This window comes from Scardinius erythrophthalmus (genome assembly GCF_964197995.2).
Source record: "Scardinius erythrophthalmus genome assembly, chromosome: 4".
NCBI lineage: Eukaryota > Metazoa > Chordata > Actinopteri > Cypriniformes > Leuciscidae > Scardinius > Scardinius erythrophthalmus.
The window spans coordinates 51701900-51729678 of NC_138224.1; the positions used below are offsets into that span (position 1 = coordinate 51701900).

The window sequence follows — 27779 nt, forward strand, 5'->3', positions numbered from 1 at the left end:
TGATACAAAACGAAATTCGTTTTAAAGAAAGGATTTGTACTTTCTGTTTTGAGGTCTCTGTGAATGTTTGAAAGTCTTTTAGTGCTTAGAGCGCTCGCGTCCATAATGGAGAACTGTCACGTAATATTGTTTTTTTCCTCATAAATGCGAACACGAAAAATAAAAGACAAAAGACTTTTAAGTAAAACTTACTCCGAAATTGTGTCCTCGGCGGAATTCGCTCTTCAATATGCTGCCGTTCGTCGTCTGTTACAATCTTCCTCTGAGGAAACAAACCGGTATTGTGCATTCTTCCTCGCTGTCCAGAATCATCTGAAGGGCGTCTTTATTACCGGAGAAGCGTGCCATACTCAAAACGCGATGAACTATCAGTAAGTCTGATAGAAACTGTGTTTTTGTGGCATTGATCGGGGGGCGTATGCGATGCATACTAGATCACTAAACTATTTACATGTGAATCGCGCCGGGGGCGGGGCGCCCGCAGCTGATTATGAAGATAATGAGGCAGAAGGAAAAACGGTACCTCTCCTTGCTTTCAAACTGATTACATGAGTTGAAAACATTTGTGTTTTATATAAATTACTTCATTTAAAAGAAGATATTTCAAGCTTCATAAAGACATAACTCACATGCCTGTGTGAGAAGTATTCGCTGAGTTATTATTCATTTTCGGACGCGTTTCAGAATGGACTACACGGACAGAGAGAAGGCAGAACTCGCTTCGTTTTTATTTTTCTTTATTTGGCAAAAAGCACCACACTTTGTTTTTATTGTGAGTATACACAAAAATAATACACATTTAACAGGATCGATTGATGTATGAAACTCCTATGGAAAATCAAAGTCAACAGAGTATTTATGAGTTTCTTTTACACTGATAAAAAAAAAAGCGAGCTGGTAACGCCAGCGATACCGTAGACCTCTGGGGGTTAAACCTGAAAATTGAGTGTGTATCTATAGGCTTCACAAATCACTTAAACATGAAATGACAGTGTTTGTTGATATGACCTTATAAGTCACAAAAACCAAAACATGTCCTCACAAGTAGCATAGAAATCAAGTCTGCCCAAAATATAGCCTTAGACAAAATCTCAACAGATGGATCTATTCCTTGAAGCATTGGTAGGAAATTATTTGATAACCAGGTTTGTTGGACCTTGGGAAAGGCATGTCCTAATATTTCACGTTTTTTTCACAAGTCCCGATATATCATGAAAACAAGTAAGTGTGTGTGTGTGAATCATGTTTTGATCAGATCCGATGTGTGTGTGTGTGTGTGTGTGTGTGTGAATCATGTTCTGAACAGATGGACAAGTTGATATAAAACATCTCTGAATGTCTTAAACTGAGTTTAGAGCTGAAAGTCTAGTTTTGCTCGTATCATCCAGACATGTTTCAGTGAGTCTCATTGTGTCTCATATTTCCTCTCTCTTCTCTGTGTATCATTGTCTGTTTCTCTTTATTTCACTGACAGAAGTTCAGCTGTGTTATTAATGTAATGAAGAGACAATAAGAGACTAGAACATCTCACTGTCACTGATTTATCATGCAGCTCAAAGCATTATGGGTAGAGTCTCTCATCAGTCTATTCTCAGTCATCAACACAGTTTCACTGATGATCCAGGCCAAACCCCAAACCCAGGATAGAGTGTGTGTGTGAATGTGGTCTGGACTGTGTGTATGAGGCTCAGTCTGTCAGAGACGCTGTAGAAGGACAGAGTTCCTGCACTGTGATCCACATACACTCCTACTCTGCTGCTGATGGGCTTTATAGGGAATACCTCTCTGTTATTGTGTATGAATGAGTAACTGGATCTGTAGGAAGAGCAGATCAAACTCCAGGACTGATCATTATGTCCAAACACACACTTATCACCCGATCCCTTCCTGCTGATGCTCTTATATGACACTGATATCCACACACCACCACTCCACTCAATCTCCCAGTAACAGCGTCCACACACACTCTCTCTACACAACACCTGATACACTTCATCAAATCTGTCTGGATGATCAGGATACGGCTGCTTTGTGTAAGTGCGAGTAATCTCTCTGTTCTCCTCAGACAGACGGAGGCGTTTATTCACTGTGTTCAGATCCAGAGTGAACTGATGAGAATCTGATGGAGAGAAAACACACATCAGTGAATTACAGAAACTTTCTATCTTGAGTCTTCATTTCAGATCTGACTCGTTCATTTAGGATTGTAGAATGATAATAAAGCACTAAAGAAATATCATTCTGTAACAGCTTTTGTCCTGAATGAGGTTCTGACTGAAATCGCCATGGTTACCAAACAGAAAATATAGGATTCTTGTGTTCAAATATTTCTGTAATCAGGAATTATGAAACTGTCGGATCTTTTACAGTTTTTTGAATTGCTTTGCCACAATTTTCACAAGCAAGTTTTACATTTTCAAAACTATTCGTACTAATATCACAACAGATCATCAGAAGTGTGTGTGTGTGTGTGTGTGTGTCTGTGTGTGTGAGAAAGAGAGAGAGTGTGTGTGCGTGAGAGAGAGAGTGTGTGTGTGTGTGTGTGAGAGAGAGAGAGAGACTGTGTGTGTGTGTGAGAGAGTGTGTCAGTTTGTGTGTGTGTGTGTGTGTGTGTGTGTGAGAGAGTGTGTCTGTGAGAGTGTCTGTGAGAGTGTGTGTGTGTGTGTGTGTGTCTGTCTAACAGAGGGTGTTTGTGTCTGAGAGAGAGTTTGTGTGAGTGTGTGTGTGTGTCCATATGTGCGTGCAAGTGTCTATGCATGTGAGAGATTGTGAATGTGCATGTGTAAGTGTGTGTTTGTTTGAGCGTGTGTGTGTTTGTGAGAGAGTGTGTGTGTGCGCAAGTGTGTTTGTGACAGTGTGTGCGAGTTTCCGACTGTGTGACAGTATGTGAGTGTGTGCAAATGTGTAAGAGTGTGTGTGTGTGTATATTTGAGTGTGAGTGTTTATGTGAGTGTGTTTGAAAGAGTGTGTGTGTGTGTACGTGTATGTGAGAGTGTGTGTGTGTGTGTGTTGTGTTTTCTGTGAAGTTTTGTCATTTGTGAAGTTTTGTTATTTACATGTTTAGTTAAATGTTTAATGTTTAAATTTACTTTAAACTAGAGCTACCAATGTTGCAAGTAACACTTTAGCAGCACAATAGTGTAGTGCCTCTTTAAGAGAGGAGTGTGCTGTGAGCACATGTGACCGGTATTTACTACGTGAAAAGGAAGCGTGAGATTCATTCAGTTTGTAGTAACTTTCAACCCGGTGTGCAGCCACTTGGTAAGCTCTCTTAATCTCAAATGTTTTCTTGTCTACTTTAATGATGTATGCTTTATGTTGTCTGCTGTCGCCATGCTATGCTGTTGTACTGTGTTTATGTCCGTTGCACGTAAAAAATAACGCTATTTCGCTATTCTCCGGTAGATCAAAGCAGATTAGTTTACTGATAGAGATAACGCTATGCGCTGTATAAATTATAAACTGACGAAGTGGCGAAGCCGTGGGATTAACATTTTGATTCATAACATTACTATACATATTCATTTGTATTTACTTTATTTCGTTTTATAATGTTTGATGAAGTAGGAATCGCGGACTTCCTGGTTTGCCGCGGGGCATTTTGGGAGCTGTAGTTTCCTGCTTACAGAAAGGATTGTATGCATTTTGCATAGAGTTGTGGTAGGACTTGAGTATGATGCATAATGTTTAAAGTGTGAATTGTGTACGTTTAAATTATGAAACTATTATTATTATTATAGTATATTAATATTATTTTCTATTTGTATTTGATTAATGTTATTTAGTGTTGCTTATTGTTATTGGGCTGTTGAGGTAAAGAACTGGGGCTGGTTGTAGTATGCACATGGAAATTGAAACGTTGCATTTCTTGTTATTTCAGGTTTATTACCTGGTTATCCTTTTTGAAATAAACAAACAAATGTGGAATACCGAGTAATATCCTCTTTGTACACTGGGTTGCCCTTTCCGTGGGAAGAAAACGGAACAGTAATAAACCAACGGCCCAAGAGCGTTAAGCCAAGTCTGCAACTGCCATATCAGCATTGACCAGTGAAGGAGCACCAAGGGAAGAGGAATAGGCCAAATAGACCCCTCTGTCAATAGCGCCTTGGTCAGTGCAGAGAAAGGAAGATGGATTTGGCAGAATTAGTGTCCCTAAAAGGAAAGCGCTCAACAGCACAGAGCTCTTTCAGCAAGAGAGCCAAAAAGCTGTTCCTCACTGTAGACCTCCTAGAAAAAAAGGTGCTCATCGACGAGATCAGAGCACTTGGTGTGGACTTTGGAAAGCTGCACGACACTGGACTCGAATATGTTGATGCTCTAGGAGAAGTGGAAAGTGAGGAAGAAAAAGCAGAAAAAGAAGCGGCTCATGTAGAGGAGAAAATGGCGACGTGCCTTGCCACCTATACAGAAACGCTCCGGCTCGCTAAAGAGACGTTATGGTCCAAATTCGCCTATGTTGACCTTAAATTGTACGCCGATGGTGCAGAGGAGAGATGTGCTGAAGTGGAGAACACTGATCTGAAGGAGTTGGCAGATGAAGACTTTCAAGTCCTGAGAGAGGGCCTGGTGGAGAGAATCAAAATGCTTGAGCAGAAGGTGCTTGAATGGGAAGGTCTTGTCCCTGGAGCCAAGACAACAGTGTATAAGCAGCAGCTATACAAGCTGGTCAACAAACTGCATGACTGGGTGCGGAGCTGGCAAAAGTTGAAGCGGACAGAAGAGGTCGAGGGAGGAGAAGAGGTTGAAGAAGCAGGTGCTAACGAAGAGCATAGCGAGTCCGAAGAGGGGCCCACTAGAGCTGGCACGCAGCCTCAAATCCCCAGTGTAACACCTGTATCCAGTACTGGAGCAGCTGCGTTTCCATATGCACCACCACAAAGCATCTCTGGCCTGCATCCCGGAGCATACGGCTTCAGACCACAGATCAGTCTTGAAAGAACACGCCTGCCCACGTTCTCGGGAGACATGACCGACTATTATCGGTGGAAGGCTGAGTGGGAAGAGCTGGAACAGCTGGGAAACCCACAGAGAACGGCTGGTGTTACAAGGTTCCACCTCCTGGCAAGTCTCAGCGACAGGGTTAAGAAAGACTTGGTTCTGTCCAGCTGTGCGTCGGCGGATGAAATGTTCAGGCGCCTCGACAACCGTTTCGGGAACAAGGCGAAAATCGTCCTGAAGATATCTGAGGAGGTTCAGGGCCTACCCCCTGTAAAGGGTGACAACCCTAGGAAAGCAATTGAGCTGATCCAAGCAGTGGAGCGGGCCCTTAGTAACCTTGTGATCCTGGGAGAAGAAGATGTTATAAGGAACCGTTGGGTAGCGCAGTCCCTTGAAAGCAAGCTACCAAGCTCTCTGAAGGAGAAATGGATTGCACACAAGACTGAGGCTGTGAATGGGTTTGCTCCACATAATCATTTCGACTGCTTACTGTGCTTCCTGAAGAAGCAGGAGGTAATCCTGGAGGAGCTGGATCAGCTGGAGGTAAGCCCTAGGGAGGGAAGCTCCTCAGTGAAAAAGCCCGGCAGACAAACTAGAAAGAGGAGTCAAGAAAGCATTCTCCAAAGCTACCTCAGGCCGTAGAGAGGCTCAGTCGAAGCTACGTTTGGGCTCGTGCACTGCCTGTGCTGATGAGACTCACGCTGGCAGGCTATTTGCTTGCAAAACCTTCAGGGAGATGGATCTCCAGAGGAGAAAGACCCATCTAAATACCCATGGGATTTGCAATCGTTGCCTGTGCCTCCACCTAAAGGATGGCCGTTGCAACCCGAAGTTCCTCTGCAGTAAAATGGACTGCCGCAAAGAAGAGCCTCACCACTATCTGCTCTGCCCCAAGTCCATCGCTCAAGAGAAAGACGCTGGCAGAGAGGTGCAAGGTACCAAAAGGGTGGAGAGAAAAGGCCTCGGACTGACCAGCAAGCAAGAAGAACTCCTGGCGAAAGTCACTCCGGAATTAAGAGCAGAATTTAGGAAGGCATTTTCCAATAAAGCCTCAACCACGATCTGCACTGCTGGAGGTGGACTGAAAGAGTACCCAGTTATAATGATGTTACTGGAAGTGACAACTAACTCAGGCCAGATGATAGGCACTCTTATTGATCTTGCCTCTGACACCAACTACATAACAAACAACGCTGCACAGCGCCTTGGACTGATTGGTGAGTGCATCAAGTTAATTGTCCATGGAATAGGAGGGATGAGAACGACAGTTACAACCAAGAGGTATTCCCTGCGACTAAGAGTGAAGACCACCAAGGGGACGGTAATGGAACATAAACTGCTCTGCTACGGCTTGGAGAGTATTGCGGAGATAAGTCAGCCTGTCACTCCGCAACAACTGCAAAAGATCTTTCCTGACGTCGCTATTGAAGAGCTGGTCCGCCCTGAGAACATCGATCTTTTGATCAGCCACAGGGAAGGTCGTCTAGTTCCACAGCCGTTCAAGTTGGAGGGAGATCTAGTCCTCTGGGACGGCCCATTGGGCAAAACTGTTGGTGGTTCTCACCCTGACCTCTTCGAGGTAGTCGACCTAACGCTGCATCAGTCTGAAACTCACTTTGCAAGGTCTATGAGAACATCCTCAACGGTGTATAGGGAGGTTGTTGTAGACACCAAAGACCTGAGTGAGAACCCAATGAGGATGGAAGAAGTGACCCTCAGCAGCACCATTGCTATGAATAAGGAGGTGTTTGATTGGTTCAAGTGGGATAGTATTGGAGCAGCGTGTGACCCGAAATGCGGGAGCTGCAAGTGCAGCAAGTGTCCTCCGGGAGGCAAAGAGATGACCCTTGGAGAAGAAAGGGACTTAGAAAAGATAAAGGACTGCCTCTTTTATGTGCTAGCGGACAAACACAGCGACGCCCCACACTGGGATGCGGCCTACCCATGGAAAGTAAGCCCAGCGATTCTGCCAGATAACCGCCGAGCAGTGGAAGCAACCTTCCTGAACACCGAGGCTCGGCTGGCTAGAGACCCTGTGTGGAAAGCAGCATATGGAGAGCAGATCCGCGAGATGGTATCAAGAGGAGCAGCCATCGAGTTCACGAAGGAAAAGATCGAGGGCTGGAACGGCCCAATCTGGTACATCAGCCATTTGGTTGCCCCAAATCCTCATTCTAGCTCAACGCCAGTGAGGATAGTCTGGAACAGTAGCCAGGAGTTTAAAGGGTTGAGCCTAAACAACCTCCTGCACAAAGGCCCTGATGTCCTCAACCCAATCCGAGGTGTTTTGCTGAGATTCAGAACGAGATTGTATGCTGCCCTTGGCGATGTTAAAAAAATGTATAATTCAGTGTGGCTGAAAGACGAGGAGGTCCACCTCCATCGATTCCTTTGGAGGGATAACCCCGAAGATGAAATCGGTGTGTTTGCCGTCGTCAGGGTCAACATCGGCGACAAGCCTGCCGGATGCATCGCTCAGGTTGCCATGAGAGAGACGGCAAACCTGCCTCAGTTTACATCTATGGTTGAAGAGCGCCGGATCCTGACAGAGGATTGTTATGTGGATGACATCTTGACATCGCATGATGATCTCCAAACTCTGATCAGGATGACCGAAGGAGTAGAAGAGATCCTAAAAGCAGGTGGCTTCTCACTCAAGCCCTGGATCCTGACAGGCCAAAGTGGGAGGAGTGGAAAACCCACTGACCCCAGCAACGTCAGGTCAACAGAACCCAAGACCCTGATACTCCCCAACCAGATGCGGGACGAAGAGAATAAGGCATTGGGATTGGGATATGAACCCGAATCTGACAAACTCCGTGTGCTGACGTCGGTGAACTTTTCAAGGAGGCGAGGAAAGATGAGGACAGGTCTGGATCTACGAGAGGATGAGATCAGAGGCAGCACTCCCGACCCTCTCACCCGACGCATGCTGCTGAGTCAGATTGCAGGGTTCTATGACCCCATTGGCCTGGCCTCACCTGCCAAGCAACGAGGAGCGATGCTCATAAGAGAGTCCTTTCAGGAAGCAGGAAGAGACCATTCCTCCAAGGACACCTGGGACGATCCTCTTTCACCACGTCTTCGAGAGGCTGCAATAAAACTCTTTGAGCAATATGTGAGGCTTGGCCAACTCAGATTCGACAGGAGTCTCACACCCCTTGGAGCCATAGGTCACCCGATGGGGATCACGTTTTCTGATGGTAGTGAAGCTTCCTACGGAGCCGTTCTTTACCCACGGTGGCAGACAGAAGATGGAGTCGTAGTGAAGCTGGTTGAGTCTAAGGCCAAGCTCACCCCTTTAGACCAGAAAGGTGATGTCATTAAAGCAGAGCTGTGCGGGGCTGTCTTTGCATCCCGTCTGAAGACATACTTCGAGAAGCACTGTTACATCAAGATTGATCAGTGGATCCATTTTGTCGATAGTCAGACAATCCTGGGAGCTATCCAGAAGGATAGCTATGGCTATCAGACATTTTTTGCAAACCGGATTGGTGAAATCCAAAAGGCCGGATCAGTAGATAGCTGGAGGTGGGTCGAAGGAAGACAGAACGTCGCCGATCTCATCACAAGGGGAGCATCCCCTGAGGAGCTTGCTGAAGGATCAGTCTGGCAGGAAGGCCCAGAATTTTTTAAGTTGCCTGAATCAGATTGGCCTGTGAAAACTGCCAGAGAGATCAACCCCTCTGTTGTTGCGTTCTCGGCACTGGTCACAGCAGGAGCCCAGCCCAGGAAATGGTTAGGCTCAACCAGTGTTGCGCTTGTGCGCCTTGTGGACCCCCGAAGGTTCAGTTCACTGGCACGGTTATGGGGGACCATCGCCTGGATGAGACAAGCAGTAGAAATCTGGCTGGGTAACAGCCAGGCCCCAGTTCGGTCAAAGTGGGAGGCAAGACCATACCTCTCTGTGGAAGAAAGAGCAACAGCTGTCAAAGATCTAGCTCTTGCAGCTCAAGATGGTGTCGAGTTCCAGGACACAACCCTGGATCGCCTGGTTGTTCAGAAGGAGGAAAAGACAGGACTTCTGCTTTGCGGAGGGAGAATCCAACGCTGGAATGAAGATAGAGTGGCTGTACCGCTAATCCCATGCCAGTCGTGGCTCGCAACCCTATTGGCCAGGGAGGCACATGAAGAAAACTATGAAGGTGTTGCCTCAACCCTTCTACGGACAAGAGGGAAAGGCTGGATCATACAGGGACGAAGAATAGTTAAGAAGGTGCTGAACAACTGTGTCACCTGCAGAAAGCAAAGAGCCAAGATGTGCCAGCAAGTAATGAGTGATCTCCCTCAAGAGCGTACCAAAAGAGCAAGCCCATTCGAGTATACAACCCTCGACCTTTTTGGTCCCTTTGAGGTGAAGGACGCTGTTAAAAGAAGGACAAGCAAGAAGGTCTGGGGCATTGTTTTCTGTTGTATGTCCTCGAGAGCTGTCCATGCGGACCTCACCGATGACCAGTCGGCAGAAAGCTTCCTCCAAGCATACTCCCGCTTTGTTGCTCTGAGGGAGCATCCAAGGAAACTATGGTCTGACAGAGGCACCAACTTCGTTGGTGCTAAGTCGGCTCTGTGTGAGCTGCATAAACATCTGGCTTGCCTGCAGGCTGCGTCCATAGAAGATGTAGCCGCTAAGAACGGGACTGAGTGGAAGTGGGATTTTCACCCAGCAGATGCACCCCACAGGAATGGAGCTGCGGAGGCTGCTGTGAAGCTTTTGAAGAGGGCGCTCATGAGCCTCGGAGGAGCTACAGGATCTCTCACATGGGGGGAGCTCCAAACTCTGTTCTATCAGGCAGCCAACCTGACAAACGAACGCCCAATCGATGCCAGAGCTCAAGAACAGGAGGATTCGGTCGAGTACTTAACACCCAACTCCCTCATACTGGGTCGAGCATCGCTTGGAGGAGACACCAGCGGGCTTGACCTAGAGACCCATCCCTGGCGTCGTCTAAGGGCTATTCAAATCGGAGTTGACCGGTTTTGGGCAAAGTGGAGGGAACTAGCTGGTCCAAATCTGTTCATTCGACATAAGTGGCACCGGACAGAGAGGAACGTCAAAGTCGGCGACCTTGTCTGGATTGCTGACCCAAATGCTTTGAGAGGTCAGTTTCGTCTGGGCCGGATTTTGACAGTTTATCCTGACAGTAAAGGAATTGTCAGGGATGCTGACATTGTAACATGTACTGGCCTTCCTGTTTCCTTGGTGGATGGCCGAAAGAAGAGGAGTTCTTCACTGCCCATGACAGTTATTAGAAGAGACGTGAGAAGACTGGTGGTCCTTCTCCCGGTGGACGAAACTCATCCACCCCAGCCACCTTGACACCCGCCTCTTCCTGAACCCCTCTCATTTTGCACACTGCCCTGGCCCAAACCCATCTCATTTACTGTCCAAACCCCTTTCACCTTGTCACCGCCCTAACCCTTGTTGGCTGGTTGGTGCAAGCCTAGCGCTGCCACCATGCCCATCACTTTGCACATACATGAAGAAGTTAGAGCATGCACATCCCATACCTCGCATACCCGGGCAGTACACCACACACCTGCCATAGGGATGTGATTGATTTTGGACATTGGACTAAGCTGCTGCTCTTCCATTGGTCGTGCCTTCATCAGACACTTATATATAGACATTGTGCAAAGCTGTGGTTAAAAAAAAAATTTAAAAAAAAATTTAAAAATTATATATGCGTATAAACATGTATGATTTGTGGAAATGAAAAAATAAAGAGGGTGTCATTAAGAGGGGTCATTTGAGTGATTTTGGTAAGTTCCCTGGATTATAAGATCAGGAACTTAAGTGGGAGGTGTTGTGTTTTCTGTGAAGTTTTGTCATTTGTGAAGTTTTGTTATTTACATGTTTAGTTAAATGTTTAATGTTTAAATTTACTTTAAACTAGAGCTACCAATGTTGCAAGTAACACTTTAGCAGCACAATAGTGTAGTGCCTCTTTAAGAGAGGAGTGTGCTGTGAGCACATGTGACCGGTATTTACTACGTGAAAAGGAAGCGTGAGATTCATTCAGTTTGTAGTAACTTTCAACCCGGTGTGCAGCCACTTGGTAAGCTCTCTTAATCTCAAATGTTTTCTTGTCTACTTTAATGATGTATGCTTTATGTTGTCTGCTGTCGCCATGCTATGCTGTTGTACTGTGTTTATGTCCGTTGCACGTAAAAAATAACGCTATTTCGCTATTCTCCGGTAGATCAAAGCAGATTAGTTTACTGATAGAGATAACGCTATGCGCTGTATAAATTATAAACTGACGAAGTGGCGAAGCCGTGGGATTAACATTTTGATTCATAACATTACTATACGTATTCATTTGTATTTACTTTATTTCGTTTTATAATGTTTGATGAAGTAGGAATCGCGGACTTCCTGGTTTGCCGCGGGGCATTTTGGGAGCTGTAGTTTCCTGCTTACAGAAAGGATTGTATGCATTTTGCATAGAGTTGTGGTAGGACTTGAGTATGATGCATAATGTTTAAAGTGTGAATTGTGTACGTTTAAATTATGAAACTATTATTATTATTATAGTATATTAATATTATTTTCTATTTGTATTTGATTAATGTTATTTAGTGTTGCTTATTGTTATTGGGCTGTTGAGGTAAAGAACTGGGGCTGGTTGTAGTATGCACATGGAAATTGAAACGTTGCATTTCTTGTTATTTCAGGTTTATTACCTGGTTATCCTTTTTGAAATAAACAAACAAATGTGGAATACCGAGTAATATCCTCTTTGTACACTGGGTTGCCCTTTCCGTGGGAAGAAAACGGAACAGTGTGTGTGTGTGTACGGGACATTATTCAGAATTACCATTTCCTCTCACATACACACATTCACATACTATAATGAAACGCTCACACACACACAACTGAAACGCTCTCACACACACAACTGAAACGCTCTCACACACACAACTGAAACACTCACACACACACAACTGAAACGCTCACACACACACAACTGAAACGCTCTCACACACACAACTGAAACGCTCTCACACACACAACTGAAACGCTCTCACACACACAACTGAAACGCTCTCACACACACAACTGAAACGCTCACACACACACAACTGAAACGCTCACACACAACTGAAACGCTCACACAAACACACAACTGAAACGCTCACACACACACACACACAACTGAAACGCTCACACACACACACACAACTGAAACGCTCACACACACAAACTGAAACGCTCACACACACACACGACTGAAACGCTCACACACACACTCACTGTCCCTCACTCACTCACTCACTTTCACTCATTCACTCTCTCACACACACACACACACACACACACTCACTAACTGTCCCTCGCTCACTCACTCACTCACTCGCGCACGCGCACACACACACACACACACTCACTAACTGTCCCTAGCTCACTCACTCACTCGCGCGCGCGCGCGCACACACACACACACACACACACACACACACTCTCGCTCACATACTCACTCACTCTTGACGAACCCGTCGTGGAGGACCGTTAAAAAATTAAACATGCTAGTCTTTGTCATGATGTTGTTAAGCATCGCAGACGCGACGTAGGTTGTCGCCCACTATGACACACTATACGAGATGAAGCGATCGAATCTTGCGTCCCGACGCCCGTTGTCATTTACGAATCCCCACGACACCCTACATCAAACGGATCGTGCTGATATCGCGCTAAAATCGTGTAATCTGAACCAGGCAGGTAATAAACGTTTGACCTATCACGCAAAGAACCTATTAAAGCACTAAGACATGGGAACAGTATAGCTAACATTCACATTTGAATATTTATCGCAAGTCATATCGTCATCGCAATATTAAACAATGTTATCGCACATCGCAGCTTTTCCTCATATCGTGCAGCCCTAATCGATATGCTAGCTTGATAGTGAGTACTAACAGCCATGTTAGTTGTTTATATTCATAATGATAAAGTTAGGTATTTTATTACATGTGATTCTGACATGATGTGGTAAACGGCGCTGGCAACAGTGTTGCCAACTATTTTCAAAAGGAAAGTAGCTGACGCCTCCCCTAAAAGTCGCTAAATGTCGCTAGATGACGTCATACGTCAATTAGCATATTCATGACGTCATCGCGGCGTACTTGCGTTCTCCCTGCCTAATGTTTTTTTCTCATTAAAATCATGCTTACATACTGTGTTTTTATATAACATACTATACTATAATATAATATAGCCGAATGTCCAATAAAGCTGTTCTCATTTACTATATTTTTTTGTCAGACAATAGAACGAGTAGCTGTTGAATGACTATTTTTTTACATGTGTAAAATTATCTGAATTGAGAGAGTTCGGGAACTTGGTGAACTAAAGCATTGTGATAGTGAGTATTACAATTGATAAGCACAAGTAATAAAATCAAATGGTCAAACTAAATTCTTTAAATATAAAACAAAAGATAAGTGATAAGTCCGTCCGTGGATACAACACTGCTCATTCACGTCTGTTCCGTGCTGCTGCTCCTCTCTCAGCCATTCACTGAACAGGGTAACGTTAAACGCAGTGAGAGGTGTGTGACGGCAAGGAGAAAGCAAACCTCGCACTCGCAGGACTGTGCTGGCAACATTTGGAGGTTACTGAGGTTTGTCCAAAAAGTCGCTTGATTTGTCGCAAGTCGCTTTTTAAAAAAAAATTCGCTAAAGGGGTCTGAAAAGTCGCTAAAAATAGCGACAAAGGCGCTAAGTTGGCAACACTGGCTGGCAAACGCGTCCTCCAGCTGAGCGGTTGGCGTCGCGCGTTCATGTGTTTTGGGGGCGTGACTTTGGAAGGAGCCCAGAAGGAAGGGGGTGGGAGTGAATGAAATAAGTAGCTGTGTTTATTGCAGTCTTGTGAGGACTACAGACACTCAATTTGTATACTCTCTTTTTCAGAGTACTTACATTTTAATAATGTATTGGTATATAAAGACATTTTAAACAAATTTGGAATTTTTTTTTGTTGAAAAAACCTGCTTACCCTGCCTTTAAGTAGAAGTAACATAATTAAATAGGGGTGTAATTACTATATTACTAATGTAACTAAATAAAATTGATTAAGTTCAACTTAATTGATTTTACCTACATTTAAACAAATGCATTGAGTGCAACCAACTTACGATAAAAAAATTGATTAAATTCAACGAATCATTTTTTTCAGTGCACACAAGTCTCTCATTTGTCGTAACGTTATAACATTTCATCTCGTCTCGTTTTGGTCAACGAAAATGAAGAGACATTTTAGTCTCGTTTTTATTCATCAACAATATTGCATTTTACATTTAATTATAGTCATCGTCACATGACCAGCATTTATGTTGCGTCTCGTCTCGTTTTTGTCAGGTGATAAAGGTTCGTTGACGACGATATTTAGTCATAATTTTTGTTGACGAAAGCAACACTACCTATAACCCATATTTATAGAAAACAGCTCAAATCCTGTGATTCGTTCATACCATAGGGTTTCACCGTAGACAGTTCATTTATCCAAAAAGCTTCTTTTCTCAAGAGCTGTTTAATTATGTTACCACCCCTAGGGTTTGGCAATACTCTCTCAATACCAATAACCTGAGGGAGGTAGGAGAACCATGATTCTTCTCTATATAATGTTTAGCAATGGCATAGTCAAGCTTATTGTTTCTGATAGCAGCCTTATGTTCTGCGATTCTCAGCTTGAGGTTACGTTTTGTTTGGCCAACATCAGCACATAAATGACATGGGTCCATAGACAATTTATAAATTCTTTGATGTTATATTTTCGTCCGGAATGTGGGTGACTGAATGTTTTAGTGTCTATAGTGTTGGTGCAATGAGCACATCTACCACATCTATAATTCCCATAGACCTGTTGAGAAAGCCAGTTTGCCTGTGTGGGTTAAATACATTTAGTGATACTAAAGTGGATAACAATAATTGTGCTTAAAGGGATAGTTCACCCGAAAATGAAAATTAGCTTATAGCATTTGTATGTCAGATCTTCACATCTGGTACAGTAATTTCAACATTCAAAATTGTATCTGTGTGTGTGTGTCAGTGAATGGAAAAAGAGAGAGATCTTTTGATGAGAGAGTGTCCCTGTGAGTGTCAGTCTGTGTGTTTGTTTGTGTGTGCGTGAGTGTGTGTGAGTGTATGTTTGTGTATGTGTGAGTGTGTGAGAATGTGTAAGAGTGTGTGAGTGTGCATAAGTGTGTGTGCGGGTGTGTGTTTGAGTGTGTGTGTGTGTGTGTGTGTGTGTGTGTGTGTGTGTGAGAGAGAGTGTGTGTGTTTGTGAGAGTGTGTGTGTGTGTGTGTGTGTGTGTGTGTGTGTGTGTGTGTGTGTGTGTGATGTGTAGACGTACATTTTCGTGGTCCTGCTGTAATCCTGATCTCTCCTCCATGATCCACACTAGAAAACACACACAGTGACACAATCAATCATGGACGTAATGGTTTTAAAACTGTACAAACTGTATATTCTCTTCATGGAAGATTATAGGGATAGTTCACTTTAAACTGAAAATTAGCCCATGATTTACTCTCCCTCAAGTCATCCTAGGTGTATATGACATTCTTCTTTCAGACAAACACAATCAGAGTTATATTAAAAAAATGTCCTCGCTCTTCCAAGCTTTATATTGGCAGAGAATGGCTGTTTCTGTTTTGAAGTCCATAAAAGTGCATCTATCCATCATAAAAGTGCATCTATCCATCATAAAAGTGCATCTATCCATCATAAAAGTGCATCTATCCATCATAAAAGTGCATCTATCTATGATAAAAGTGCATCCATCTATGATAAAGGTGCATCTATCCATCATAAAAGTGCATTTATCATCATAAAAAGTGCATCTATCCATCATAAAAGTGCATTTATACATGATAAAAGTGCATCTGTCCATCATAAAAGTGCATCTGTCCATCATAAAAGTGCATCTATCATCATAAAAGTGCATCTGTCCATCATAAAAAGTGCATCTATCCATCATAAAAAGTGCATCTGTCCATCATAAAAGTGCATCTATCCATCATAAAAGAGCATTTATCCATCATAAAAGTGCATCTATCCATCATAAAAGTGCATCTATCCATCATAAAAAGTGCATTTATCCATCATAAAAGTGCATCTATCCATCATAAAAGTGCATTTATCCATCATAAAAGTGCATCTATCCATCATAAAAAGTGCATTTATCCATCATAAAAGTGCATCTATCCATCATAAAATTGCATCTGTCCATCATAAAAGTGCATCTCCATCATAAAAGTGCATCTATCATCATAAAAGTGCATCGATACATGATAAAAGTGCATCTGTCCATCATAAAAGTGCATCTGTCCATCATAAAAGTGCATCTGTCCATCATAAAGTGCATCTGTCCATCATAAAAGTGCATCTGTCCATCATAAAGTGCATCTATCCATCATAAAAGTGCATCTGTCCATGATAAAAGTGCATCTATCAATCATAAAAAGTGCATCTGTCCATGATAAAAGTGCATCTATCCATCATAAAAGTGCATCTATCATCATAAAAGTGCATCTGTCCATCATAAAAGTGCATTGATACATGATAAAAGTGCATCTATACATGATAAAAGTGCATCTATCCATCATAAAAGTGCATCTGTCCATCATAAAAGTGCATCTGTCCATCATAAAAGTGCATTGATACATGATAAAAGTGCATCTATACATGATAAAAGTGCATCTATCCATCATAAAAGTGCATCTGTCCATCATAAAAGTGCATCTGTCCATCATAAAAGTGCATCGATATATGATAAAAGTGCATCTATACATGATAAAAGTGCATCTATACATCATAAAAGTGCATCTATACATGATAAAAGTGCATCTATCCATCATAAAAGTGCATCTATCCATCATAAAAGTCCATCTGTCCATCATAAAAGTCCATCTGTCCATCATAAAAGTCCATTTATACATGATAAAAGTGCATCTGTACATGATAAAAGTGCATCTGTCCATCATAAAAGTGCATCTATCCATCATAAAAGTGCATCTGTTCATCATAAAAGTGCATTTATACATGATAAAAGTGCATCTGTCCATCATAAAAGTGCATCTGTCCATCATAAAAGTGCATCTGTCCATCATAAAAATCCATCTATACATGATAAAAGTGCATCTGTCCATCATAAAAGTGCATCTAGCCATCATAAAAGTTCATCTATCCATCATAAAAGTGCATCTATACATGATAAAAGTGCATCTATCCATCATAAAAGTGCATCTGTCCATCATAAAAGTGCATCTGTCCATCATAAAAGTGCATTTATACATGATAAAAGTGCATCTGCCCATCATAAAAGTGCATCTATCCAGAGCTGAAACTAATCGATTTAATCGATTAAAATCGATTATTAAAATAGCTGTCAACTAATTTAGTCATCAATTAGTTGCTAAATAACTTTTATTTGCCGTAAGCGGCTCATTTCGTGCATATTTTAAATCTGCGGTGACCAAAGTGTGGCAGTAATGAGCCACCGGAGGTGGCAGAGGCAGGCGGCAGTGGAGTAAGCTCGAGAAAGAAAAAAAGCGGACCAAAATTTCGTTATTTCAAATGTAGGCGGGTCATGTGTAGCAAGCGTGCTCATAATGTAAGAGACGCCGGCGCGACCACAACATGGCAAAATGGCAAACGTAATGCAAGCGGAACGAAACTGAGCTACTCGTTATTGTGTGGTTGACGGACCGTTTACCAGTTTGGACCAAAGCAGCGCGAGCCGATCGTGATCATGCGACACTGTTACTACACAGCTCTAATAAGAGATCCGGTAAATAAATCATTTGAATTCGCCACAGAAGTGATAACATTGCTGCGAGATCTAGTGAGAAACATTCACTTTTCTCCGTTATTAATGGATCAAACAGCGCTGATGTGGAAACCAGGAAGAAACATTGTGCCATGAATGAACTATCCAGCTTCCACATATCAGCAACATTCACCATGGATTTACTGTAGTAACACTAACTGCAACCATGGAAGTTTGGCAGGAATATTGGCTATAATGCCTTCAAGTAACATTACGTCGGTTTTATTTTGACATGAATACAATTGCTGCCCTCAAATGTTAATCTGAACTAAAATAAACCTTTGTTTATAACTACTACAATATTACATTTAATTTTTTCCAAGGAGCCGTTTTGTTTTATATGTTCCTAAGAAGAGTCAATTATAGCTCCAGAATTGCTCAAGTAAAGTACATTTCTCTGGCATTTCTTTCTTTTTGCTGTATTGAGTACCGTACCGTGACACAATTGTATCGTATCGAACCGGTTAAAAATGGTTAAAATCTCTAAAAAGTCTATGTTGAATGATAAAGAACCTTTGTTAATAATTTACTTGGGAAAAAATGGGCAAAACTAAAATATAAGTACATAAACCGATTAATCAATTAATCGTAAAAACAATCGACCGATTAATCGATTATCAAAATAATCGTTAGTTGCAGCCCTACATCTATCCATCATAAAAGTGCATCTGTCCATCATAAAAGTCCATCTATACATGATAAAAGTGCATCTATACATCATAAAAGTGCATCTAAACATCATAAAAGTGCATCTATCCTAGGGATGGGCACAGTACTCGATCACTCGAGTACTCGAACGTGACAGCGACGATTGATCATAAAAACGATGATCTTAGTTTAAAAAAAGAATTGTTTTTCTTTTTTTTCCTGATTGGTTATAGCAGTACCTTGAGCTCTGATTGGTTAGCGTTGCCAGAGGGCGGTCCAAAGTCCAAACCGAAAAACAGAGAAAATGGCTTCAAAGTCACGTAGGGATGTCTGGCTTCACTTCGACAAAATAGATGAAAAAACAGTTCAGCGCAAAATATGCAGTGCCAAGCTGTCACACAAATCTACCACAAGTACAATGTGTTATCATCTAGTATTTGTACATAAAATGTCTTCCGATACCACAAAATACGCTCAGACAGAGCATCGCATCTTTTACCGTCAGACAGAAATGCAACGCAGAGGTGAAAAGATGACAACTAATCACCGAAATGATAGCGAGAGATTTGCTGCCCATTCGTTTTGTCAAAGGAGAAGGGTTTAAAGATTTGATGAATTACGTTGAGCCCCAGTATAACGTCCCATCGCGCAAGACAGTCACGAGAGGAACAGAAGCTCTAAATGAAAAGACTGCTTCTTGACTGAAAGACAGACTGTCAAGGACTGCGAGGATGGCTCTATCACTACGGACACATGGACCTCACTGACCACTGAATCCTATATACTGTATATATATATATATATATATATATATATATATATATATATATTTTTTTTTTTTTTTTTTTTTTTTTTTTTTTGAAAAGCGGAGCTGTGATTCATTTAATTGTTATATATACAAGATGTTGTATCTGCACAAAATTCCAATAAATATATTTTGAAATAAGAAAAGTCGGACATGCGTCACACCACTGGAACTCACCTAACACAGGCCCCCTTTCAGACATACTACATTAGTTGCGAAACTATTTTACTGATGAAATCGCAGGGGAGCACTGACAACAAATTTTCGTGCACTTGTATGAGTGTGTGTGTCTGTACTCTGTGTTTGCGTTTTTATGGGAGAGTGGGAGAAAGCGAAATAAAAAGTTATTTTGTAGGAAAATCATGGAAATGGTTTGTGATGTACAGTATATCCTACTGTTTATTATATTTTGTTTGTCTTTGTGGGTTTTGGTTCTTTTGCTGTTGTGGGCTGTTTTGCAAAGTGATATGGAGAGACCCGTGTATAGGAAGCCAGCGAGTGGCGGTTCTCCTTTCTGGGGCTAAAAACAGCAATCGGTGTCACAGTGTCTGGTTTGTGTATCCCTGGTGTCCACTAGAGGTCCTCTTCCCCACGGTGTCATCCTATTCATGAACTGCATTCCCCACAATCCTTGTCTGTACCAATCACTGTTAATTTTGAGGACAGGTAATCAAAGGCCCTGGTGACTGGTATGACGTTTTCCACTGAGTCCTCATTCTAGGCTGGTTCGTTCTGGCACGTGATAATCAGGAAACATAAATGAGGACTCAATTGCAGGAAAACAAAGGTAAGATTTTAATTAACCAACCAAACAAAATACAAAGTATAAACAAAACTCCCACGTGGGGGAAAAACCAGAACAAATACTAACAAGGCAAAAACACTAGGAACAAGAAACAGGAACTTAGACAATGAATAACAGGGAACAGCTGGGTACAATGATGACGGGGAACAGCTGAGTGCAATGAACAGTGATTGGTACAGACAAGGATTGTGGGGAATGCAGTTCATGAATAGGATGACACCGTAGGGAAGAGGACCTCTAGTGGACACCAGGGATACACAAACCAGATACTGTGACAATCGTAAGAGAGACGATCTCCTCCTACTGGCCTTCAAGTTTTTCAAGTGGGTTTTCAAGTTTTCGGTAGGCACTTTTTGTTTCACCGGCCAATGTTAACGTGTCCCCTCTACTAAGATCAAACTTCATTAAAGGTAAGGTACTCTGCTGCTCCCTTCAGCAGAGGCAGAGCGACAAATGATTGACTGCGGTGACGTGGCAGTTTTCTTAAAAACTGCTGATCCAAGACTGCAACGCAACCTCTTTCTCCGAATTCGTTATTGCCTTCGGCATTTACAGAGACGATATTTGCCAAACATTTCCCAATTGCCGGGAAGATCTCGATTTATGCCAAGTGATTATTGCAGACTTTAATCAAACATAGGGGGCACATTATTTAAAGAATATCACAGATTGTTCTCTGCAAATCCGGCTCTTTTATCACACTAACTAACACTAAATTAGACTTGTCTGTTACGGACACTGAACTGCTGTTACATCATTTTGGCATCCAAAAACCTCTGACTTGTGCAGTTTGTAGTTCTCACGGTCACTCTGCATCATTCTGCTAAAGCACTTGTCAGCAGAGCTCCAGTCGCTGTACACGGTGTAAACGCCACTTTCAATGCTAAAGGCCGTCCTATTACTGTGTTCAAAGGAATTCCTCTCTGCAATAACTTCAATGAATCTGTCTGCATGTTTTCTAAATGTTTAATATCATTATTAGGGCCGTGACATTAATGCGTTAATTTCGATTAATTAATCTGAGAAAAAATAACGCGTTAAAAAAAATTACGCAGATTAATCCATTCCGTATTGACCTTTGAACCTGGAGCCGTTTTAGCCACAATTCGACTGTAAAATGAAGGAGGGAGACGAGAGCGCGCTGGCGCTGCCTGGATCATTAATTGGAACATTTACTTATAAAAAACAGCCGGCATTTCAACGTTGATTCACCGGTGAACGTAAGGGACCAAGGTCGAATCAATGTTGGATTATGTTTCGATTGTGCAAAACGAATCAACGTTGAAATCGTGACGTTGTTTAATTGTTGATTTCGTGACGTTGTTTCACCGTCTCTTCTTTCAATATGGGTGAATAAAGATTGTGTGTCAACGTTGTTGAACCAGTGATGAATTATGCTTCGGTTTTGCAAATTGAATCAACGTTGATATCGTAACGTTGTTTCACCGTATTACCTTTCATCATGGGATAATGGGTCATGACAATGCTGACTGAATTTGTGATTAACTGTACACTAAAATATTGTTAACTGTCAAATTACTTGCAGAAATGGCTTAATTAAACACATTTAATAAAAATATAACACATGCTCAAGATTGTAAAACAAGTTTTATTCTGAAAAAACAAAAGTCTAAAAATACTTTCTAAAACAGATGAAAAACATCTCAAACTTTAAATTTCAGCATTTTCGAAGTAATGTTAAAAACCTGTAAAGCAAGTGTAAATAATGTTTATAATTTAATGTTTAATATCAAATGTATAATTTAATAATGTTCAATAATTTAATAATGTTCAATTGTATTGTATTGATTATTTGCTAGGCACAATTATTTCAATGCTCACCCTTTGAACATTTGAACATTATTTCAATAACATGTTCAACACAATTATTTTTAATTGATTGACAGCCCTAATTTATATGCAATTAAAACGCGATTAATTTCGATTAATTAATTACAAAGCCTCTAATTAATTAGATTAATTTTTTTAATCGAGTCCCAGCCCTAATCATTAGGGCCCAAGCCCTGAAAGGGCGAAGGCCCTATTGTTTTCGTTAGGATTATTAGGGCCCAAGCCCTGAAAGGGCGAAGGCCCTATTGTTTCCGGTAGGATTATTTATTATTATTAGGGCCCAAGCCCTGAAAGGGCGAAGGCCCTATTGTTTTCGTTAGGATTATTAGGGCCCAAGCCCTGAAGGGGCGAAGGCCCTATTGTTTTCGTTAGGATTATTATTATTAGGGCCCAAGCCCTGAAAGGGCGAAGGCCCTATTGTTTCCGGTAGGATTATTTATTAGGGCCCAAGCCCTGAAAGGGCGAAGGCCCTATTGTTTTCGTTAGGATTATTATTAGGGCCCAAGCCCTGAAAGGGCGAAGGCCCTATTGTTTCCGGTAGGATTATTAGGGCCCAAGCCCTGAAAGGGCGAAGGCCCTATTGTTTCCGGTAGGATTATTTATTATTAGGGCCCAAGCCCTGAAAGGGCGAAGGCCCTATTGTTTTCGGTAGGATTATTATTAGGGCCCAAGCCCTGAAAGGGCGAAGGCCCTATTGTTTTCGGTAGGATTATTATTAGGGCCCAAGCCCTGAAAGGGCGAAGGCCCTATTGTTTCCGGTAGGATTATTTATTATTAGGGCCCGAGCACCGATGGTGTGAGGACCCTCTTGGAATTGCTCTGTTTATTATTATTATTATTATTATTATTCTCCGCATTTAATTGCATTTTTGAGGGCCTAAACATGCTCGAAAACTCACAAAACTTTGCACACGCGTCAGAACTGGCGAAAATTTACATCTGATATAGGTTTCAGAATTGGACGGGGCAAAATGGCTCGATAGCGCCACCTATAAAAGTTCAACGGAGTGCGCCTCCCGCAACGTTCCACGTACGTGCACGAAATTCGGTACATACATGTAATGACCTAATACCTACAAAAAAGTCTCTTGGAGCATAGCCCTAAACACAACAGGAAGTCAGCCATTTTGAACTTCCTCTCAGATTTTTGTGCAGTTTTTGCCATTTTCAGGCCTCGTACTTTAACGAACTCCTCCTTCAGTTTTAATCTGATCATCTTCAAATTTGGTGAGTGTAATCTTAAGGCCTTTGCGACGTTAAATTGCGAAGATCTTGAGTTTTCGTCGAAGGGCGGGTCCTCGGCGGCCTGACAAATTTCGATGTTTCGCCATGAAACAGGAAGTTGCTGTAACTCAGGCATGGAATGTCCAATCTGCCCCAAACTTCACACGTTTGATAAGAGTTCTGTCCTGAACACATGACCATGCTCATATTCAGTTATAGTCATAGCGCCACCTGCTGGCAACAGGAAGTGACATGTTTAACACTGTTATGGACTCCTAATAACATATAAAAAAGTGCCAGCAAGTGCTAAACATGCTAACAACATACTAGAAGCATGCTAAAACATGCTAGCAAACTCTTAGCTAAGTGCTAAAGCATGCTATTATTGCAATTAAATAGGAATTTGCTGTAACTCAGGCATGGAATGTCCAATCTTCCCCAAACTTCACACTTTTGATAAGCGTTCTGTCCTGAACACATCTACATGAGAATATTCAGTTATAGTAATAGCGCCACCTACTGGTAACAGGAAGTGTCATGTTTAACACGTTGATGCCATTCTAGCAACATGTTAAAAATGCCATTGACTTCTAAACATGCTAGAAACATGTTAAAACATGCTAGCAATACTTAGCTAAGTGCTAAAGCATGCTAATTCAATGAAACAGGATGTTGTTGTTACGCAAGAAGGCAATGTCCATTCTGCACCAAACTTCACACTTTTAATAAACGTTCTGTCCTGAACACATGACCATGCTCATATTCAGTTACAGTCATAGTGCCACCTGCTGGCAACAGGAAGTGACATGTTAAACACTGTTGTGGACATATAAAAACATATAAAAAAAGTGCCATCAAGTGCTAAACATGCTAACAACATACTAGAAACATGCTAAAACATGCTAGCAAACACTTAGCTAAGTGCTAAAGCATGCTATTGCTGCAATTAAATAGGAATTTGCTGTAACACAGGCATGGAATGTCCAATCTGCCCCAAACGTCACACGTTTGATAAGAGTCATGGCCTGAACACATCTACATGAGAATATTCAGTTATAGTAATAGCGCCACCTACTGGTAACAGGAAGTGTCATGTTTAACACGTTGATGCCGTTCTAGCAAGATGTTAAAAATGCCATTGACTTCTAAACATGCTAGAAACATGTTAAAACATACTAGCAAAACTTAGCTGAGTGCTAAAGCATGCTAATTCAATGAAACAGGATGTTGTTGTTACTCAAGAAGGCAATGTCCAATCTGCCCCAAACTTCACACTTTTGATAAGCGTTCTGTCCTGAACACATGACCATGCTCATATTCAGTTACAGTCATAGCGCCACCTGCTGGCAACAGGAAGTGACATGTTAAACACTATTGTGGACTCCTAATAACATATAAAAAAGTGCCAGCATGTGCTAAACATGCTAACAACATACTAGAAACATGCTAAAACATGCTATCAATCACTTAGATAAGTGCTAAATCATGATATTACTGCAATTAAATGGGAATTTGTTGTAACACAGGCATGGGATGTTCAATCTACCCCAAACTTAATATGTAACATGCAAGAAACATGCTAGCAACACTTAGCTAAGTTCTAAAGCATGCTATAAAAGCTCAAGGAAGTTGTTGTAACTTAAGCATAAAATGTCCAATCTACCCCAAACTTCACACGTTTGATAAGAGTTATCTTTTGAACACATGTCCATGCTCATATTCAGTTATAGTCATAGCGCCGCCTGCTGGCAAAAGGAAGTGACGTTTAACACTGTTCTGGACTCCTAATAACATATAAAAAAATGCCAGTAGGTGCTAAATATCCTACCAACATACTAGAGACATGCTAAAACATACTAGCAAACACTTAGCTAAGTGCTAAAGCATGATATTACTGCAATTAAATATGAATTTGCTGTAACTCAGGAATGCAATGTCCAATCTACCCCAAAATTAATATGTAAAATGCTAGAAACATCATAAAACATGCTAGAAATGCTAAAGGAAGTTGTTGTAACTCAAGCATACAATGTCCAATCTGCCCCAAACTTCACATGTTTGATAAAAGTCCTGCACTGAACACATCTACATAGCAATATTCAGATATAGACATAGCCCCAACTACTGGCAACAGAAACTGACATGGTTAACACAGTTATGCAGTACTAACAACATAATTATTGTGTACTAATCATGCTAGAAACATACTAAACATGCTAGCAACACTTAGCTGAGTCATGAAGCATGCTATTATCACCATTATACAAAACATTTTGTAACTGACTTTGACATACTCTTACTATATATACCTCCTTAAATGTACATTGCCCAACCATGCTCTGTCTTCCTAAAGCCACCGAGTGTTGATGGCACGGGTGCGAGGGCCCTTTCATCGCTGCTTGCAGCTTTAATTATTATTATTATTATTATTATTTTGTCAACCTTTCGGGCACTTTTGGGGCTCTTAACATGCTCGAAAACTCTTGAAATTTTGCACACACGTCAGAACCCGCGGCCATCAGGGCCGGACTGAAGCTGGTACCCGGGCGTGGCAGGGGGGCTCGACAGCGCCCCCTGGAACGGGATCCGAACACGTGTCCATAAATCAAACACGCTTGTATGTAATAATATGAAACTCGGTACACATATAGATCTCATCCGGCCGAACAACTTTCGTGCTCTAAGTTTTACGCCAGCCAAACAGGAAGTTGGCTATTTAGCGTTGTTTGGAAACGCATGCTGTGGAATTTAATGTACTCCTCCTAGGGAATTCATCGATTCGCCTCCAAACTCGGTGTGCATGAAGTCAAGACATTGAGGATGCTAAATTGCGGACGGATTTTTGATATCTCGAACGGTTTGGGCGTGGCGAGGAAACAAATTTATGGCGAAAAAATGAAACAGGAAGTGTGTTATAACTTCTGCATACGGGCCAGTGACAAATAAGGTTTTCAACTGATAAAAAATTAAAATAGGTTAAAACTGCACATCAAAGTAGTTATTATCTTTATGGGGATGTTTTTTACTTATTACTAAAATCTCAATTTTAAACAATGTATTTTAAGCAGTTTAACTGAGAATCATGTGACGACACCAGTCAAAATGTCATACGGGATAACGTTAATGCATTTTCTAAATATTATGATATTAAAACTTTTCAAATCAATAATACTTTATGAATATATAAAGTGATGCAGTAAACAATATTTAGAGCTCAGAAAAAAAAAAATTGCACAACTTTTTATTCTCATTATATTGTGATTTCTTTAAATGTGACCCTACTTGTTCAAGTTCTTAACCCACATTTTAACACTGCAATGTGATTTAAAATGCAAAATGTCTGAAAATGTTTTACAGGACTCGGTAACATGTTATTATTGTTTCCTCTACTCCATGAAGTGAAATTATGCATTTCAATGGAAAAAAACAGCGTTATCCCGCCTGACTTAAATTGTTACTCGGTATGACACCATATGAGTTAACACATGAATTGTCATTTTTACAACACTTACACATAATAATGTTCATAAATAATTAATGTTTATGTTATGCAATGTTTTTCTAAGGAAATTAATTAGGCTGTAAAGAAATACAGATGTGGTTTTCAGTGTGTAAACTGTTACACACAAACTCAGTGTGGTTTCTTCCAAGATTTGGCAAGTATACAAATACATTTAAACAATTTTTGTCATGTTTATGAATATCAAAACAGCACACCTTTTCAACATTAGGTTTAATTTAGTACTGAAATGTACCTTGAACCATTTTATTGATGATCATAGTCACTCTACATCAATATTCATAAATAATGTAAAGGTTAGAGTATAGGCGATCTTCACTCATTTCACTGAACATCATTTATTTGAACAACAAATTTACAAAAGCATGTAATTGAACAACATATTTATAAAGAAAAATCTTATTAATGGTTTGAAATACCTTGAATCACTAAATTTCATTAAATGAACACTACATTTTTTATAGACATTGTCTAAAATAACAGAATTTAGAATTAAAGCTGCAAGCAGCATTTATTGGGGTTCAAGCATTCAAGGCCTTTAAGCACATAAGCATTTAAGACATTAAGTTTTATTTAGCAAGCTTTTAACCACTGAAATAATAGATGGAAAAGTCCATTTACAGCCAATACAGGCAATTTACTAGGAAATATGTGTTTTTCAAAGCTTTTTGACAGTTATAGCGCCACCTATGGTCCGATCTCCATAAAATTTTGCTTGCTTTTTTAAAATGTCACATAGGCGTATTTTGCCAAGCCCCTTTTCTAAATTACCCTGTTACAGCCACCCAAATGCAAAAGTTAAACTTTTTTTCAATAATTATTGATCTAGAGTGTCCAGAGAATTGTCCTAGACTGGTCTGGTTCCGATCGGGCAAAAAACCTAGGACTAGTTCGCAAAAGTAGTTTTTTAAACATATTCACGAATATTTAATGAACGGTTTGATTGACAGCAGTGGTTCTTGAGGCAAAGTTGTTCAGCATGAGGAGATCTATCAAATGATATGCACATTGTGTGGGTGTGTGCAACACCACGTGATTACAGAGCCGTAAAACTCGTTAGCGCCAACTAGTGGCCGATTTCTTTCAAAATTCTTACATACCTCTAGGGCCATGAGTCGAACATGCCCATCAAGCAAAAAAAAAAAAAAAAAAAAT

The 27779-nt window shown here is 41.3% G+C and overlaps 1 protein-coding gene across 1 annotated transcript in view; it reads right to left on the bottom strand.

The window, feature by feature from the left end:
- Positions 1–708: 708 nt before the first annotated feature.
- The window catches only part of LOC308689342 (NACHT, LRR and PYD domains-containing protein 3-like), a 95259-nt gene continuing 68188 nt past the window's right edge, over positions 709–27779 (bottom strand). The window contains exons 7-8 of the mRNA XM_081362992.1: positions 15294–15340; positions 709–2119 (exon numbers count right to left, since the gene is read on the bottom strand). Coding sequence (XP_081219118.1) covers positions 1599–2119; positions 15294–15340 — 568 coding nt within the window. The 3' untranslated portion in view covers positions 709–1598. The remainder of the gene's footprint in view (positions 2120–15293; positions 15341–27779) is intronic.